Source organism: Ranitomeya imitator, chromosome 1, assembly GCF_032444005.1.
Source record: "Ranitomeya imitator isolate aRanImi1 chromosome 1, aRanImi1.pri, whole genome shotgun sequence".
Taxonomy (NCBI): Eukaryota; Metazoa; Chordata; class Amphibia; order Anura; family Dendrobatidae; genus Ranitomeya; species Ranitomeya imitator.
The window spans coordinates 442,343,430-442,363,321 of record NC_091282.1 but is presented as its reverse complement, the minus strand read 5'-3'; the positions used below and the strand labels follow the sequence as shown (position 1 = coordinate 442,363,321).

General features: G+C 42.7%; 1 protein-coding gene across 11 annotated transcripts in view; it reads right to left on the bottom strand.

Annotated features, from left to right (window-relative positions):
- The window catches only part of SMARCA2 (SWI/SNF related BAF chromatin remodeling complex subunit ATPase 2), a 461,498-nt gene that overhangs the window by 93,135 nt on the left and 348,471 nt on the right, over nt 1-19,892 (bottom strand). For all 11 annotated transcript variants that reach the window (XM_069763977.1, XM_069764056.1, XM_069764038.1 and 8 more), the window contains 2 exons: nt 6,660-6,737; nt 5,653-5,871 (listed from right to left, as the gene is read on the bottom strand). In XM_069763977.1, the coding sequence (XP_069620078.1) occupies nt 5,653-5,871; nt 6,660-6,737 (297 nt within the window). The remainder of the gene's footprint in view (nt 1-5,652; nt 5,872-6,659; nt 6,738-19,892) is intronic.

Here is a 19,892-nt window from a genome sequence, read left to right as displayed (position 1 = left end):
CTTGGAGGGAAAAAAAATTCTCTAGCAAGATGGCACTGCCGATGCCTGCGCAGCAGCACCTATCGAATCACCGAGATATATATATTATATTCATAATGTAAAATAAGGGGCAGCAACAGCAAATGGGGCAAGTGTCTGTATGGAGCATCTTATGGGGCAATAACGTTTGTGCAGCACTATATGGGGCAAGTGTCTGTATGGGGCCATAATCAACGTTTGTGCAGCATTATATGGGGCAAGTGTCTGTATGGGGCCATAACGTTTGTGCAGCACTATATGGGGCAAGTATCTGTATGGAGCATCTATGGGGCCCTATATGGCGCAAGTGTCTGTATGGAGCATCTATGAGGCCATAATGTTTGTACAGCACTATATGGGGCAAGTGTCTCTATATACTACATGGCTGTTCTATATACTACGTGGGCCGTGTTATATGCTACGTGGGCTGTGCTATATACTAGAGGGCTGTTCTATAAACTATGTGGGCCGTGTTATATACTATGTGGCTGTGTTATATACTATATGGGCTGTACTATATACTACATGGCTGTGCTATATACTACGTGGGCTGAGTTATATACTACATGGCTGTGTTTATATGCGATCATGAATCTTGGTATGTGTTAAAGGGGGGGCCCACAGACTCTTTCGCCCGGAGCCCTCAAAAACCTGGAGCTGGCCCTGAGACAGGAGTACACTGAATATTGCAAGGAGAAAGCAATTGATCTCTAAAAAGAACAGTGCTGCCATAGGCAAATTGCTAAAGATCATCTGGACAAGCCAGAAGGGTAGTGGAACAAAGTTTTGCGGACAAATTAATCCGTGAGGGATGCAGGTTCCAAAATTGGGTAACTTGTGGTTTTTTTTTTTTTTTTTTTTTTTTAACGGTTTAGGCACATCATGGGCTATCCAAATGTGACATGGAATCTGTTCTAGATTCCAGCCACTTTTGCATTCAAAAAGTCAAACGGTGCTCCTTCCTTTCTGAGACCTGCCCTGCTACCAAGTAGTAGTATTCTCCCACATTGGGGTATCTGCGTATGCAGGAGAAATTGTACAACAAATTTTGGTGTTTAATTCCCACTGTTACTCTTGTGAAAATAAAATTGGGGCTAAAAGTACATTTTTGTGGGTAAAATAAGGTTTTTTATTTTCACAGCTCTATGTTATAAACTTCTGTGAAGCACATGGGGATTCAAGGTGCTCACCACACATCTATATACATTCCCATGTATCTATGAATATCCCATGTCCACTATGTGTCCAGAGATACCTGCGGGTCACCGGCGGAGATGGACATGCGCCGCATAATTCCAGACTGCAGCATGTCTATGATGCGGAGACGCGAGTCTCGGCAAGATAAATTCATCAGTACAATACATCGAACGCGGTGAATCCGCACGGTTCAATTAACATGTGGATTCACCTGCGTTCAATAGCCGGCAGCGCTTTGAACACAGCGGACAGGTGCTGCATACAAAGCACTGCCAATTACTGAATGTCTGCACATACCCTAAATGGTGAGAAACTAAGGAATTTACATTAAAAAAAAAAAAAAGTTTTTACAAAAAGGAGCAGATTGCCATTTTATCCATCAGAATTGGTGTCTCTAATCCTTTATGATATAGGACGTAGAGTGGCTTGCAACAGTATTGACCCCCCCCCCCCCTTGGCTTTTTCGTGTTTTGCTACCTCACAACCTGGCATTTCACTGGTTTGTTTGAGGGTTTGCATCAGTTCAAGCAAAGAATAGGGCAAAATTACTGAAAACTTCATTGTGCATAACTATTCAACTACCTAAAGTTAAAAGTTTACAGAGCCTCCTTTTGGGGCAATTGCAGCTGCAAATCACTTTTAATATGACTAAACCGCTACATGACAAGCTCTACCCTCGCCTACTGTATTCTCACCCATCCCTTGTAGATTGTGAACCTTCGCGTGCAGGGTCCTCTCTCCTCCTGTACCAGTTATGACTTGTATTGTTTAAGATTATTGTACTTGTTTTTATTATGTATACCCCTCCTCACATGTAAAGCTCCATGGAATAAATGGTGCTATAACAATAAATAATAATCTATATATATATATATATATATAATTGTCTAAGGGTCACTTCCGTCTGTCTGTCCTTCTGTCACGGTTATTAATTCGTTGATTGGTCTCGGCAGCGGCCTGTCATGGCTGCCGCGACCAATCAGCGACGGCCACAGTCCGATTAGTCCCTCCCCTACTCCCCTGCACTCACTGCCCGGCGCCCGCTCCGTAATCCCCTCCACTCACCGCTCACACAGGGTTAATGGCAGCGGTAATGGACTGCGGTGTAACGCACTCCGTTACCGCTGCTATTAACCCTGTGTCCCCAACTATTTACTATTGATGCTGCCTATGCAGCATCAATAGTAAAAATATGTCATGTTAAAAAAAAAACAAAAAAAAAAACCTGCTATACTCATCCTCCGCCGCCTGTCCCGCTCCTCGCCACGCTCCCGGGACCGCTCCATTGCAAGCGGTCTCAGGGCTGGTGTGCGACCAGGACCTGCCGTGACGTCACGTTCATGTGACCGCGACGTCATCATAGGTCCTGCTTACACCAGCCCTGGAACCGAAAGCTGCCGCTTGCAATGGAGCGGTCCCGGGAGCGTGACGAGGAGCGGCAAAGGCGGCGGACGGTGAGTATAGCAGGACTTCCAACAGGCCTTCGGAAGGTGAGTATGTTTATTTTTTAAGTCTCTATACTACGTGCCTCTGTGCTGGGCAATATACTACGTGGCTCTGCTATATACTACGTGGCTGGGCAACATACTACGTGACTGGGCAACATACTACGTGGCTGGGCAACATACTACGTGGCTGGGCAACATACTACGTGGCTGGGCAACATACTACGTGGCTGGGCAACATACTACGTGGCTGGGCAACATACTACGTGGCTGGGCAATATACTACGTGGCTGGGCAATATACTACGTGGACATGCATATTCTAGAATACCCGATGCGTTCGAATCGGGCCACCATCTAGTAATAATAATATGTCTCTATGAGCTTTCCATTGGGATTTTTTTTCCATTCCTCAAAGCAAAACTGCTTCAGTTCCTGACAGCGTCTGTAGTTTACTGAGCACAATCAGGACAGGTTCATTTTAAACCAAGCGAGTGTTGCTTTAGCGGTATGCTCTGTGTCATATTCTTGTTCGAAGGTGAACCATGATCCCAGTCTCAAATCAATGACCAACTGAAAAAGATTTTGCTCAAGAATATCCCTGTATTTCGTATGATGCTGCCACCACCATGGTTCACTGTGGGGATGGTGGTCTTGGTGTGATGAGCTCTGTTGGTGTGGCGCCAAACATAGCGTTTACCTTGATGAACAATAAGTTCAGTTTTGGTCTAACCACAACACCTTCCTCCATATGTTTGGAGAGTCTCCCACATGTCTTTCGGCAAACTCAAAATGAGTCTTACAATTTGTACAAGTAAAGGCATTTTTTCTGCTCACTCGTCCATAAATACCATCTCAATAGAGTGCACGGCTTATTGTGATCATATGAACAGATGCTCTAGTCTCTGATTAAGAACTCTGTAGCTCCTTCAGAGTTACCTTTAGTCTCTGCGCTGCCTCTCTAATTAATGCCCTCCTTTCCCACACTGGGAGTTTTAGTGGGCGTCTCTCTTGGCAGATTTGTTATGGTATAATGTTCTTTCCATTTGATGGCACTCCAGGGGATCATTAGAGATTGGAATATTTTTTATTATTATTTTTATAACCCAGTCCTGACTTGGACTTCTCAACAACTTTGTCCCTGACTTGTTTGAAGATCTTCTTGGTCTTCATGGTGTCTGGTTAGTGGTGCCTCTTGCTTAATGGTGTTGCAGCCTCCCTGGCCTTTCAGAAAAGGTGTGTACATACAATGAAAGACCATGTGACACTGTGTGCAATCTAAGCATGTGACTTATGAAGGTAATTGCTTGCACCAGAAATGTTTAGGGGGCTTCATAGCAAAAGGGGTGAATACTTATGTACATGACAATTTTTAGTTATTTGAACCCATAAATTTAGTTTCTGCCTATATTTTTCTCACTTTAACTTCGAGAGTGCTGATGCATCACACACAAATCTGTGTACAAAAAAATATTTAAAGACAGGTTGTAATGTAACAAAATGGGTAAAAGTCAAAGGGGTAAATATTATTGCAAGCCACTGTACATGTATGTCATATGTCATGTAACTACCTTAGATGCGGGCTCACACATCGAGCCCCCATCTTTTCTGGCAGATTTGATCAGCCATCACATGCAATTACTAGCTGCGGATGGAGCGGAGCTCGGTCCGTGGCGGTTAACCCGTTAAATGCCACTGTCCATCTCAGACAGCGGCATTTAATACGAGCCGGCAGGGGCATCATTCCATGTAACCATCCACACGCACGTGATGTGAACGCAGGGCACCAGTGGGTAACTGTGACAGCACACGATCTGCTGAAGACCCCCTTGCTTGTCATGCCAATTCTCCTGTCAAAGCCAGCCTGTAAGGCTACTTTCACACTTGCGTTTTTAGCAATCCGTCGCAATCCGTCGTTTTGGGCAAGAAACGGATTCTGCAAATGTGTTCGCAGGATGCGTTTTTTGCCCATAGACTAGTATTAGCGACGGATCGCGACGTGTGGCCACACGTCGCGTCCGTCATGCAACGGATGCGTCGTGTTTTGGCGGACCGTCGGCACGGAAAAACGTTCAATGTAACGTTTTTTCGTATGTCGCGTCCACCATTTTCTACCGCGCATGCGCGTCTGGAACTCCGCCCCCTCCTCCCCGGACTTCAGAATGGCCAGCAGATGCGTCGAAAAACTGCATCCGCTGCCCACGTCATGCACAAATTTCACAATATGCGTCGGTACGTCGGTCCGACGCTAGTGTGAAAGTAGCCTACCTGGCATTCATAGGAGATCATCATTGCAGCTTCAAGTCCCCTAAGGGGATACTATAAAAAAAAAAAAAGTTTAAAATCACCCCTCTTTTGCCCAATTAAAAATAAAACAAAAAAAATACATATTTGGTATTTCTGTGTTCTTAAAAATCTGATCCATTATAACATAAAATAAATGAATCGATCAGTAAACAGCATGAGGGAAAAGAAAAAAAAATATATATCAAAATGCGAGAAGTACCTGTTTTTTTCTCAATGCAATAATAACCGATCAAAACATGGTATCTACCCCAAAATGGCATCGGTAAAATTGTCAGCTCACGGAGCACTATATCCCAAAAATTAAAAGCGTTACAGTTCTTCGAAAATCGCAACAAGCAAAATTTAGAAAAAATTTTTTTTTGTGAAATTGACCTTGGAATTTTTTTTCCCTATTTTCTAGTGCATTACATGATAAAATGAATGAGGTCATTCAAAAGTACAAATCTTCTCACAAAAACCAAGCCCTCAGATGGCAATGTGGATGAAATAATGAAAAAAAAAGGTTTATGGCTAAAGAGGAAGAAACAAGCAATAACAAACATTGGCTGTGGTGTGAAGCGGTTCAAGAAAGAAATACTGGGCATTCAATATGTTAAAGTGTTCTGACAGTCATCATTTTTAAACATAGAATTGAACTATAAAGAAAATTCCTAGAACATTTTAATTACAGTTAAAAAGAAACTTACCCTAAGCCACTGTTTATCGGTCAGTGCATCACTGTAATCCACATCCCGACGTTGACGGGACCCTCTGCCAAATATTTTTTCCTCTTCCTCCTCACAAGTCAGTCGTTCAACTTCGGCGTCATCTTTAATGATCCAGGAGGGAAGGTCATCTTCTTCCATTAAACGAGGCTTGCGATTTGGATTTCGGGCATCCTCTCTGCGCCGATCTAAATCCATGCGCTAGGAAGCATACAGCCAGAGTTAGCACATATGGACACTAACGCTTTTAAAGGGTAACAAACCTTGTACTGTATGCCTTTCAGTGACAGCCATATGAGGGCTTATTTTGTTTCCAGGGATGAGCTGTATTTATCAGGGAATTCATTTTAACTTAAACTTTTATTATCTCTTTACTTGGAGGAATATAGTGAAAACTACGATTCTGCAACTTTTTTTTTTTTTGCACTTTAAATTTTACACTATTCGAGGCACTGCACTAAGTGTTAAACATGTTCTGTAAATCAGTACAAAAGTGACTGTTTTATATTTTTCATATTTTGCACAAGACATACAAAACTATGACAAAATATGTATTTGTTTTGTGTCACTATATTCTGACAGCTCTAAGTTTAGAATTTTCCATCAGCAGAGCTGTATACGAGTTATTTTTTCTGTGACCAACTTATTGGTGCCATTTGCAGAATTCGCATGAAACAGATGACGCAAAATTCACATTCTGGAGAATAGGGATTTTTGGAAAATTCCAGAATAATTCAATTCCACTAAAATTTGCACAAATCTGGGGGCATCCTTCTTGCTTGAGGTATGGCTATCCGCATTCTGATGTATACAGCTGTCACATGGAAAAAGAAGAACCTGCACTTTTAAAGCAGTTAAAGTCCAATTTCTTCACTTATTCCCATTGGAGCATTGGAGTGCTGCTTCCACACGCATTTATATATATATATATATATATATTTTATGCAAAGTTATATGTTAATCTAAAATACTAATTTCAAATGGCTTACCATGAACAGGTCAAACTCTTCTTCATGGCGTGCAATCATCTGATTCAATGTCTCATCATCAGGAACTTCGTCTTCCTCCTGGCAAGGTATGAAACAGAAGGGCAAGATATATAACTTGTAGCCATAATACAATTATTTAATACACAGCAGTTAAAAATGACTTATGTTTTTGAACATACAAGCCCTAAGAGCCAGTGATATTTTATGGTAACCAAATTACAAAACAACATTATTACACGTAAAATAATAAATGTATTTACACAAGACGGGTGAGCGCTGCAAGCAGCCATTATGCAACACTATGGCGCGATAGACCAAATTGTTTCCAGGAAACCATGTGCCCAATATTCTGTCCTTCGACCGTCATGGAACATAGGAGTTTACTGTACATGATTTCACACTGAACGTAATACCAGTATGCAGTAAGCTATCAGGTTTTAACTAGCAGCAGCTGCAGGCAACCAGAAATTGGGGGGACAATCATTTTTATAGCCAATAAGAGCAAGTTTGGTATTTTACCCTCTTAACCCCCGGAGCTTTTTTTCGGTTTTGCGTTTTCGTTCCTCTCCTTCCAAGAGCCATGACTTTTTTATTTTTCCGTCAATATGATCATGTGAGGGCTTGTTTTTTGCGGGACGAGTTGTACTTTTGAACGACATCATTGGTTTTACCATGTCGTGTACTAGAAAACGGGAAAAAAATTCCAAGTGCGGTGAAATTGCAAAAAAAAGTGTAATCCCACACTGGTTTTTTTGTTTGGCTTTTTTGCTAGGTTCACTAAATGCTAGAACTGACCTGACATTATGATTCTCCAGGTCAGTACGAGTTCATAGATGCCAAACATGTCTAAGTTCTTTTTTATCTAAGTGGTGAACAAAAATTCCAAAATGCACAAATTTCCAATACCCGTAGCGTCTCCATTTTTCGGTGTGTTGGGTGAGGGCTCATTTTTGTGTGCCAAGCTAACATTTTTAATTATAGCATTTTGGTGCAGATACAATCTTTTGATTTCCCGTTATTGCACTTTAATTCAATATCGCGGCAACAAAAAAAAAAAAAAATGTAATTCTGGCGTTTGGAATTTTTTTATGCCATTTAGCGATCAGGTTAATATTTTTTTTTTTAGACACATCGGGCGGTTCTGAACACGGCAATACCAAATATGTGTAGGTTTGATTCTTGTTTTCTTGTTATTGTTTTATTTTTTGAATGGGGCGAAAGGGGGGATGATTTGAATATATATATATATATATATATATATATATATATATATATATATATATATATATATATACATATATACATATATATATATATATATATATATATATATATATATATATATATATATATATATACACACACACATATACCATATATAATTTTTTTTTAAAAAAACTATTTTTTTTACTTTTGCCATGCTTCAATAGCCTCCATGGGAGGCTAGAAGCTGGCATAGCCTGATTGGCTCTGCTACATAGGAGCAATGCTTACATCGCTCCTATGTAGTAGAATTACAGCACAGCTATGAGCGCCGATCACAGGGTGGCGCCCACAGCAATATGGCATCAACAACCATAGAGGTCTTCAGGAGACCCTCTGGTTGTTATGCCGATGCATTGCTAACCCCCGATCACGTGACGGGGGTCAGCGATGATCTCATTTCCAGCCAGAGGGCAGGAAGCGCTTGTTAAATACAGCCATCAGTGTTTGACAGCAGCATTTAATTAGTTAATAGAGGCGGGTGGATCGCAATTCCACCCGCCACTATTGCGGGCACATGTCAGCTGTACAAAACAGCTCACATGTCCCGGCTTTGATGCGAGTTCCCCACCGGAGCCCACATCAAAGCAGGGGATCTGACCTCGGACATACTATTCCGTCCAATGGCAGAAAGGGGATAACGTGGAGTCACAACCAGCCAGACATAATGCAGTATTTTATGATGACTACAAAATGACTATGCCTCTTTGTCCAGACTAATACAGGGATGTCGTAATGAGGCACATGAACAGGAACTGTTGACAAAGAACTAGTGATGACCGAGTATACTCATTGCTCAGGGTTTTCCTGAGCATACTCGGGTCGTCTCCAATTATTTGTTAGTGCTCGGAGGTTTAGTTTTTTTTGACACAGCTGCATGATTTACAGCTGCTAGCCAGGCTCAAGCCTCCCAGGGCAATACCCAAACAAAAACTGCCATGACAGACCTTGTCTGCCGCCATTGCTCTGCTCCTGGGTTCAGTGTCACATTCAAGCCTTTCTGACCTGTGGGCTCAACAACGTGGGAAGCACCACCAAGAGCCTATGAGACACACACCAAGGCCCCTGCTCAGCATCTTCATAGACTACATTCAACTTCCTCAGATGCAAACCTATGAGTATGTACTTGTGTGTTTACCTCACCTCAGGATGGCCAGAGGCGTATCCCGTTTGTAAAGCCAACGCCAAGGCAACAGCGAAGAAATGGATCTCAGAAGTTGTCTGCAGATACGGTGAGCCTTACACCATAGAGTGACAGAGGCACCCACTTTACCGGAGACGTAATGCAGAAAATAATGTCTGCCCTGGGAGTGGAATAGGCCTTTCATACTGTGTAACATCCACAAAGTAGCAGTAACTTAGAGATTGAATGGGACCCTGATACTCAAAATCCAGAAAGCCATGGCTGAAACGGGCAGACCATGGACAGAATGCTTGCCTCTTGCACTCTTAAGTCAGGTATACTACCAACAAAATACAGGCCTCAGCCTATATGAGTTATGTGAGTAAACCATTAGGCTAGGGATGTATTTTCCACAGCAGGTTCAGATGCAACATGATAGGCTGTCATCTTATGTTATTGCACTTGCAAAACACTTGTCTGACATATACTCAAGTTTACGCTTCTCTTCCAGATCCAGATTCTGTGGATGGGAGTCACCCCACTGCAACCTGGAGACTGGGTGGTGGTCAAATGACAAGTCAGGAAAGGCCATGAACCTTCATTTCATGGACCCTTCCAAGTTCTGCTGACAACCGAGACTGTTGTAAAGCTCGAAGGAAAGCCCATCTGGATCCCCGCCTTACACTGCAAGAAAACAGCGGAGCCCAGGAAAGCCACCGAATGATGTGGAAGCACACCCAGTGCCTTGACAAATGGGGGCTCGTTGAGGGCTATGTCCCAAAAGAAAAAAAAATGGTAAACTAGTTATCACTTTCTAGTTTATTACCTCAGACCCTTTAGTCAGTTGTAAGTTTGATTTGTGTAACATGGTCTCCTGCCCTACTGCGGAGTGGCAGCATGGGGACATCTATAGACTCACCCAAAAGTATATATGTCTCACCACTGCCAATACGGACTATGGGCCTGATTGGGAGTCCTGGAATATGTTGGGTTTGAACACTGGGGAAGACTGGGCCTACAAATCTTCTGTAGCCCCAGATTAGACAGACTGCAAGAGTAGAAGCCTCCTTACTAGAATGACTGTTACAACCAGAATAAGTGCCCAAACGTTGTACAAACGTTGGCAACTGTCTTCTCCTATACATGACAATGGAGAACCCCTCTATTACAGATGCTGGACTATAGGTGATCAACATAAATATCCCAGGGGGCACTGAATCATTAGGACACTTCTCTCAAGGACCGACCTGTTCTAAATAAAACCCGACAACCTAATATTTACACACACTCATTCTTAATGCCCCTAACCTATAAGGATAAACCATCAGTGGGGATGGGATACAGTGGAGACCAATTATTGGTTACAATGGGTAAAATACTCTGCTCTCACCATGAACAAGAGTAATTGTACAGGTCCTTCTCAAAAAATTAGCATATAGTGTTAAATTTCATTATTTACCATAATGTAATGATTACAATTAAACTTTCATATATTATAGATTCATTATCCACCAACTGAAATTTGTCAGGCCTTTTATTGTTTTAATACTGATGATTTTGGCATACAACTCCTGATAACCCAAAAAACCTGTCTCAATAAATTAGCATATCAAGAAAAGGTTCTCTAAACGACCTATTACCCTAATCTTCTGAATCAACTAATTAACTCTAAACACATGCAAAAGATACCTGAGGCTTTTATAAACTCCCTGCCTGGTTCATTACTCAAAACCCCCATCATGGGTAAGACTAGCGACCTGACAGATGTCAAGAAGGCCATCATTGACACCCTCAAGCAAGAGGGTAAGACCCAGAAAGAAATTTCTCAACAAATAGGCTGTTCCCAGAGTGCTGTATCAAGGCACCTCAATGGTAAGTCTGTTGGAAGGAAACAATGTGGCAGAAAACGCTGTACAACGAGAAGAGGAGACCGGACCCTGAGGAAGATTGTGGAGAAGGACCGATTCCAGACCTTGGGGAACCTGAGGAAGCAGTGGACTGAGTCTGGTGTGGAAACATCCAGAGCCACCGTGCACAGGCGTGTGCAGGAAATGGGTTACAGGTGCCGCATTCCCCAGGTAAAGCCACTTTTGAACCATAAACAGCGGCAGAGGCGCCTGACCTGGGCTACAGAGAAGCAGCACTGGACTGTTGCTAAGTGGTCCCAAGTACTTTTTTCTGATGAAAGCAAATTTTGCATGTCATTCGGAAATCAAGGTGCCAGAGTCTGGAGGAAGACTGGGGAGAAGGAAATGCCAAAATGCCTGAAGTCCAGTGTCAAGTACCCACAGTCAGTGATGGTGTGGGGTGCCATGTCAGCTGCTGGTGTTGGTCCACTGTGTTTCATCAAGGGCAGGGTCAATGCAGCTAGCTATCAGGAGATTTTGGAGCACTTCATGCTTCCATCGGCTGAAATGCTTTATGGAGATGAAGATTTCATTTTTCAGCACGACCTGGCACCTGCTCACAGTGCCAAAACCACTGGTAAATGGTTTACTGACCATGGTATTACTGTGCTCAATTGGCCTGCCAACTCTCCTGACCTGAACCCCATAGAGAATCTGTGGGATATTGTGAAGAGAAAGTTGAGAGACGCAAGACCCAACACTCTGGATGAGCTTAAGGCCGCTATTGAAGCATCCTGGGCCTCCATAACATCTCAGCAGTGTCACAGGCTGATTGCCTCCATGCCACGCCGCATTGAAGCAGTCATTTCTGCCAAAGGATTCCCGACCAAGTATTGAGTGCATAACTGAACATTATTATTTGATGTTTTTTTTGTTTGTTATTAAAAAACACTTATTTGATTGGATGGGTGAAATATGCTAATTTATTGAGACAGGTTTTTTGGGTTATCAGGAGTTGTATGCCAAAATCATCAGTATTAAAACAATAAAAGACCTGACAAATTTCAGTTGGTGGATAATGAATCTATAATATATGAAAGTTTAATTGTAATCATTACATTATGGTAAATAATGAAATTTAACACTATATGCTAATTTTTTGAGAAGGACCTGTATACTCTGTGCTAGAACACAGAGTCTAAGAACACATTGCGTGTTTAAAAAGTGTTCAGATCCTCACTTGGCACTCTCCCTCTGGTAATCCCGGCTGGGTATGCACATGGCAGTTACGGTATGTTATCGTTTAAATTGGATTGAAATAAAGCATTTGAATTTTACGTACTGAAGCTGGATCTCTTCACGTGACAATAGTCTGTGCTAGACCTCATTCTAGGCACTGTGCCCTTCCAGACAAATCTCATCACTTTCTATTTATTAATTCAGCTATTTTCTTCTACAGAAGGAGAAAATACCTCAGATTGTAATTTGCTCTGGCAGTTGTATACCACAAACCCTAAACGTGTAAAGGTCAATGGAGTTAGCCGCTATCCTGGAAATTACATTTGTTTCCAGAGTTTAAGAGGTACCGTTGACCTAAAGCACTTGGGCTCCTCATACTGCAGTCCCACCGCCACCACTAAGTTGGTACAAGGACATGGCATCCTGAGTCAGACGGTAGCAAGGGTTGAATTGTGGTGGATGTGTGGAAATGGTGATATTCATCCAATACTGCCAGTGGGATGGAAGGGTACATGTGCCAATGTTCAATTCCTGATACAATTCCAGATTGCGACTCCAAGTACACACAAGCTCCATGAATATGCAATGGAGAACCAGAGACACAAGCGTGACACCAGCATTCCTATTTCTTTTGACCCTCATGTGTACATTGATGCTATTGGTTGTTGCATCATGCTATACCTTCATTCCCAACAACACTGCTCCAGATGGTATAAGTAACGCCCTGAGAAGAATCCATGCCATGTCTAACGAATTAGCCAAAAACTCCGGTATTAGCAACCCCTTCAGATATTGGTTAGAAAACACTTTTGGTAAATGGGGATAGATTCTTAGTAACCTAGCGTGTACTTTGGTGATCGTTCTGGTGGTTATTGCTGTACTTGGTTGCTGCCTCGTATCCTGTGTTCGGGGTATTGTTTCAAAAGATACAGACAGTACCATAGAGAGAAAACCTGCTACTTTATTGCACCCTGTGATAGTGAAAGATGGCGAGTATTATGACCAGCTGCTGGATGCTAGCTCTAGCAAACACATGAATGTGGCAACCGTATAGTTTCCTTGCTTGTTGTGGCTTGTGTGTGTGTCCATCTGAAGTGTGATATGCAGACCGATCTGGTGTTGGAATGCCAGCTTCTTCTATTAGGGGAGGAGAATGCACCTGGGGGAGTCTGTAGACCTGCACTTCAGATGGAACAGCCACACACTGCCACAAGACAAGGTACCACATGGGTCAGTATTGGGCCCTCTTCTTTTTAACATATTTATTAACCCTCCGTCACATACAACTGATCTGACAGGCGCTTCTCTTTTACTTTCATTTCTCCTTCCTCACCAGATTGTGAGGAAACCCCCTCCCTCCAGGTAGTCTCCTGTCTCTTGAAGGTCTGTGAAACCTGATATCAGAGTTGGATTTCAGAGCTTCAGGGGAGAGGATATAGCTGCACAGATCTCTCAGGCTCATTGTATGTGAATACGTCACATTCAGTAAGGTTGGTATTTTATGTTTTTATTCATCACAATAGTTTATTTAGCTTGTTTTATGAATGTATAGCACAAAATGTGAGGATATTTCATAGAAATAAGGGAGATTTTATAAAAGAAAGTGTGCTGCTCAGGCATATACAGTAGTTCCCTAACATATTCCTTCTCTTGCTTCAGATTATCTGCTGAAATGGAGAGGAAAATGTACAATTTATCCAAACAACTTGATGTTGAGGAAGTAACAAACATGCTGTTAGATGATAGAGACCTCACACTGAATGAGGATTTAGGAGAGGAAAGTGAGATTGATTCTCATGATGAGGTGGAAGAATGTGTCCTGGATTCTGAAACAGAGCAAGATGGTGACAGTGGTGAGGATGAAGAAGTTGGATCATATTATATTGGAAAAGATAAAAATACTAAATGGAACAAGAAGCCATTCCAGAAAAAACGTAGGGAACCTTTAAACATTATTACTCACCTTCCTGCAGTAATAGGAACTGCACGTAATGCAAAAACTGCAGTTGAATGCTGGAACAGTATATTTACAGATGACATTCTGGACTCTATTGTCACATATACCAACCAATATATAGACATTATAAAGGACAAGTACATCTGCAACAGAACCATCAAGCCCACAGATGAAATAGAACTGCGTGCTTTTTTTGGATTACTGTACCTTGCAGGAGCTTATAGGGCAAATAGACAAAGTTTGGAGGAACTTTGGGGTAAAGATGGGGATGGAGTTGAAAAATTTAGCCTTGTTATGTCCATAAACAGATTCAAGATTCTAATTCGTTGCCTTCGGTTTGACGACAGAACTACCCGAACCGAACGCAAAACACATGACCGACTTGCTCCAATTCGTGATATATTTCAAAGATTTGTTGTAAACTGTAAACAAAGTTATTACCCTGGAGAGAATCTCACTATTGACGAAATGCTCCCTGGTTTTCGTGGTAGATGTGCCTTTCGTCAATATATTCCATCAAAGCCAAACAAATGTGGAATAAAAATGTATGCCCTTGTTGATGCCAGTAAGACCTACACTTACAACCTGGAAGTTTATGCAGGAAAACAACCAGAAGGTCCTTACTGTGTGAGCAACAAACCCATTGATGTTGTAAAAAGACTGGCTGAACCCTTATTTGGATCGGGTCGCAATATTACAGCTGACAATTGGTTTACAAGTTGTGATCTGATTGATTATCTGAAAATTCAGAAGCTGTCATATGTGGGAACTGTAAGAAAAAACAAAAGGGAATTGCCGCCACAGTTTGTAAGTGTGAAAGAGAGACAACAGTACAGCAGTATGTTTGCATTCCATAATGGAAAGGCTTTAGTTTCCTATGTACCACATGCCAAAAAAATCATACTTCTTCTATCAACACTTCATGATGATGCTGCCATCGATCCTGGGACTGGGGCAGAAAAAAACCCAGAGATAATTACATTTTACAATGCCATCAAAGGGGGTGTGGATACAGCAGATCAGATGTGCTCCACTTTCAACGTCAGCAGAAACATCAAACGCTGGCCAATGGTCATATTTTTTGCCATGTTGAATTTGGGTGGTATAAATTCACAAGTAATTTATCTTGAAAACAAGCTTGAACCACTCCGTAGACGATTGTATCTGAAAAAATTGGCCCATGAACTAGTACTTGGAGAGCTACGCAGGAGAAGCGTGAAAACAATCGGTATCCCCTCTCGCCTTCAAGTTCAGCTCAAAAGGTTCCGCCCAGAAGATGATGGTGAAAAGTCACCATCTGCACCACCTCACAAAAGGAGATGCACCACCTGCCAAACGGAAAGCGGAACCAGAAGGCTTTCAAATTATGAATGTCTCAAATGTCATAAAGCAATTTGCCTGACACATGCAAAAATGGTGTGTAATTCTTGCTATTTGCTCTGCAAGTGTGACTTTTCTGGGGAAACCTCAGCATCTACTTCTGATTGAATATGTTTTTAATAGTACTTAAGGTACCTTAAAATTAAGTTTGTGTTCAAAAATTTTCTTTGTACATTTTTTTGAGAGAGTCGAACTGGGGACTATTTGGCGGGAGTTTTGAAAAGTTTGTATTTCATAGTTATTAGTTTTATGTTAAGTAAATGTTTTTTTTTGCAACTGATTATGTGTAGTCTCTTTTATTACATCCCTATGAAGGTCACTGATCACTTTTAGAGCACTGAAATTGCTAACATTAGATATTATAGGTATTTTTCCAGCAGGCGCCTGACAGGCACATTGTATGTGAACTCGTTAGTCCGAATATTGTATGTGACGGAGGGTTAATGACCTTGTAGGGGGCATTCAGAGTAGAATTTCAATATTTGCAGATGACACTAAACTCTGCAGGGTAATCAATACAGAGGAGGACAATTTTATATTACAGGATGATTTATGTAAACTATAAGCTTGGGCTGATAAATGGCAAATGAGTTTTAAAGGGGATAAATGTAAGGTCATGCACTTGGGTAGAAGCAATAAGATGTATAATTATGTGCTGTAGCATGGCTAAAGGGTTTGTAGTCGATGGGAGGTATGTGCCACATAAGTGCCTGGTTGCTGTAATGTAGCCCGGAGTATTCCTTTCTTGCACATAATCTTGTATATGTGTTTCAGGACCTGTGGTAATGTCAGACCACATGGCTAATCATGTGATGGGTTACTGGGTGGGGTTAGCTCTTTATAAGACTGGCTAATCCTTTACACAGCAGATATGTGTGGAGGTGAAATCCTCCTGAGTGTGTTACGGCTTCAGGACTGAGCCGGATGAACTGGACACTTGCTTTTCTTTGCCTGAACCAAAGGCCCATTTTGCTTTCTGTTATTTGCCACATGGTTTATGAAGCAATAAACCCAGTGAACTTTAAAGGAACACGTCTCCTGAGTGTCAGCCGTCGCAGCTGAGTGAGTGAAATCCTTACAATTGGTGGTAGACGTGCGAGCAGCGTTCCCAGCGGAGACGTGAGTTTATTTTTGAATGTCCTGGGTCAAGGCTGTTGCAAGCCAGCAAGCATTGCCGGAGAAAATGGAGGACCTGCTGAAACACTTGGTCTAGATGCAGTCACAGCAGGAGAAAAGGCAGAGCCAGCAGGAGCAAAGGCAGCAAGAGACCAACAGGCTGTTGATGCAGCAGATACAACAGAGCCAACAGGAGCAACGGCAGCAGATGCAGCAAAACCAGCAGGAGCAACGGCAGCAGATGCAGCAGAGGATTGCAAAGGTGATGCCTATCGTGAAAGAACACCTTCTCCAAGCACAAGAAGCTCAAGCCAGGGTCTACAACCGGTCTGCAAGAGTGAGGCAGTTCAATCCGGGAGACCGAGTTCTTGTGTTAGTTCCAACGGTGGAAAGCAAGTTCTTGGCCAAATGGCAAGGGCCATATGAGGTTGTCGAGAAACTTGGTGAGGTAAATTATAAAATTCACCAACCAGGAAGACGGAAACCATTCCAAGTTTACCATGTCAACCTCATCAAGCCATGGCAAGATAGAGAGACGACAGCAACTCCGTCATTGTTAAGCAACCCAGAAGGTGAGGTTGGAGCGGTTACTATAGCAGAGACGCTATCAAAGACCCAGAAACAGCAGTGCCGGGAGTTACTCCAGAAAAACAGGGACCTGTTTTCAGAATTGCCAGGATACACGAAGGTCATAGAGCACGAGGTCCTAACAGAGCCACATGTGCGGGTGAATGTGAAACCTTATCGTATTCCTGAGGCTCGTCGAGAAGTTATCTCCAAGGAAGTGGAGCGTATGTTGAGGCTTGGGGTCATTGAGGAATCCAAGAGCGGTTGGACGAGCCCAATTGTCCTGGTCCCAAAACCTGATGGAGAGTGGAGGTTTTGCAATGACTATCGGAAGTTGAATGAAGTCTCCAAGTTCGACGCTTATCCCATGCCCCGTATTGATGAGCTCATCGAAAGGCTTGGGCACGCCAGATATATATCCACCTTGGATTTGACAAAGGGGTATTGGCAGATCCCCATGGCACAGGAAGCCAAGGAGAAGACGGCCTTTTCGACACCTGATGGATGCTTCCAATATGCCCGGATGCCGTTTGGCCTACAGGGAGCTCCGGCGACCTTCCAGAGGGCTATGGATAGAGTCCTTGCACCCCATAAGGCCTACACTGCTGCGTACCTAGATGATATCGTCATCTTTAGCCCGGACTGGGAGAGTCATCTGGAGAAAGTCCAAGCGGTGTTGGATGCTATAAGAGAGGCCGGATTTACTATAAACCCGAAGAAGTGCGCCTTGGGTAAAGAAGAAGCTAAGTACCTTGGATACATAGTGGGTCATGGAGAAATAAAACCCCAAATCAATAAAGTGGAGGCAATCCAAACATGGCCAAAACCAGTTTCCAAGAAACAAGTTAAAGCCTTCCTGGGAATCGTGGGATATTACAGGAGGTTCATCCCAAACTTCGCCACGATGGCTGCGCCTCTGACTGACCTGCTAAAAGGGACAAAATCAGTAATGGTTAAGTGGTCCGAAGAAACAGAGTCAGCCTTCCAAGAAATGAAAAACGCTTTGTGTAAGCAACCCGTTCTGATGGCCCCAAACTTCAAGAAAGAGTTTATTCTTCAGACAGATGCCTCAGATGTTGGGGTGGGAGCAGTCCTTTCCCAAGAACTACATGGGGAGGAGCATCCTGTTCTCTATCTGAGTAGGAAGCTGTCCTCATCTGAAAAGAACTATTCAGTCGTTGAGAAGGAGTGCTTGGCCATAAAATGGGCAGTGGACACATTGCGGTACTATCTGCTGGGACGTAAATTTAGACTGGTATCTGACCATGCCCCGCTTAGGTGGATGAGAGAAACGAAAGGAAGAAATGCTAGAGTCACCCGTTGGTTCTTAGCCCTGCAGGACTTCAGTTTCCATGTGGAACATAGGGCCGGAAAGCTGCACGGTAATGCGGATGCCCTATCGAGAATCCCTTGTTTAGTGGGGGAAAGTGCCAAGCCCCACGGCTTTAGGCAGAGGGGGGAGGTATGTAGCATGGCTAAAGGGTTTGTAGTCGATGGGAGGTATGTGCCACATAAGTGCCTGGTTGCTGTAATGTAGCCCGGAGTATTCCTTTCTTGCACATAATCTTGTATATGTGTTTCAGGACCTGTGGTAATGTCAGACCACATGGCTAATCATGTGATGGGTTACTGGGTGGGGTTAGCTCTTTATAAGACTGGCTAATCCTTTACACAGCAGATATGTGTGGAGGTGAAACCCTCCTGAGTGTGTTACGGCTTCAGGACTGAGCCGGATGAACTGGACACTTGCTTTTCTTTGCCTGAACCAAAGGCCCATTTTGCTTTCTGTTATTTGCCACATTTTTTATGAAGCAATAAACCCAGTGAACTTTAAAGGAACACGTCTCCTGAGTGTCAGCCGTCGCAGCTGAGTGAGTGAAATCCTTACAGTGCTTAATTCTAAAACTCTGGGCAAAACCGTCAATGAAAAAGACCTGGGTGTATGGGTGGATGACAAACTCATATTCAGTGGCCAGTGTCAGGCAGCTGCTACAAAGGTAAATAAAATAATGGGATGCATTAAAAGAGCAATAATGGGATGCATTGTAGATGCTCATGAGGAGAACATAATTTTACCTCTATACAAGTCACTAGTTCGACCACACTTAGAATACTGTGCACAGTTCTGGTCTCTGGTGTATAAGAAAGACATAGCTGAACTAGAGCGGGTGCAGAGAAGAGCGACCAAGGTTATTAGAGGACTGGGGGGTCTGCAATACCAAGATAGGTTATTACACTTGGGGCTATTTAGTTTGGAAAAACGAAGACTAAGGGGTGATCTTATGTTAATGTATAAATATATGAGGGGACAGTACAAGGACCTTTCTGATGATCTTTTTAATCATAGACCTGAAACCAGGACTAGGGGGCATCCTCTGCGTTTGGAGGAAAAAAGGTTTAAGCATAATAACAGACGTGGATTCTTTACTGTAAGAGCAGTGAGACTATGGAACTCTCTGCCGTATGACGTTGTAATGAGTGATTCAATACTTAAATTTAAGAGGGGACTGGATACCTTTCTGGAAAAGTATAATGTTACAGGGTATATACACTAGATTCCTTGATAGAGCGTTGATCCAGGGAACTAGTCTGATTGCCGTATGTGGAGTCGGGAAGGAATTTTTTTTCCCCAATGTGGAGCTTACTCTTGCCACATGAGTTTTTTTTGCCTTCCTCTGGATCAACACGTTAGGGCATGTTAGGTTAGGCTATGGGTTGAACTAGATGGACTTATAGTCTTC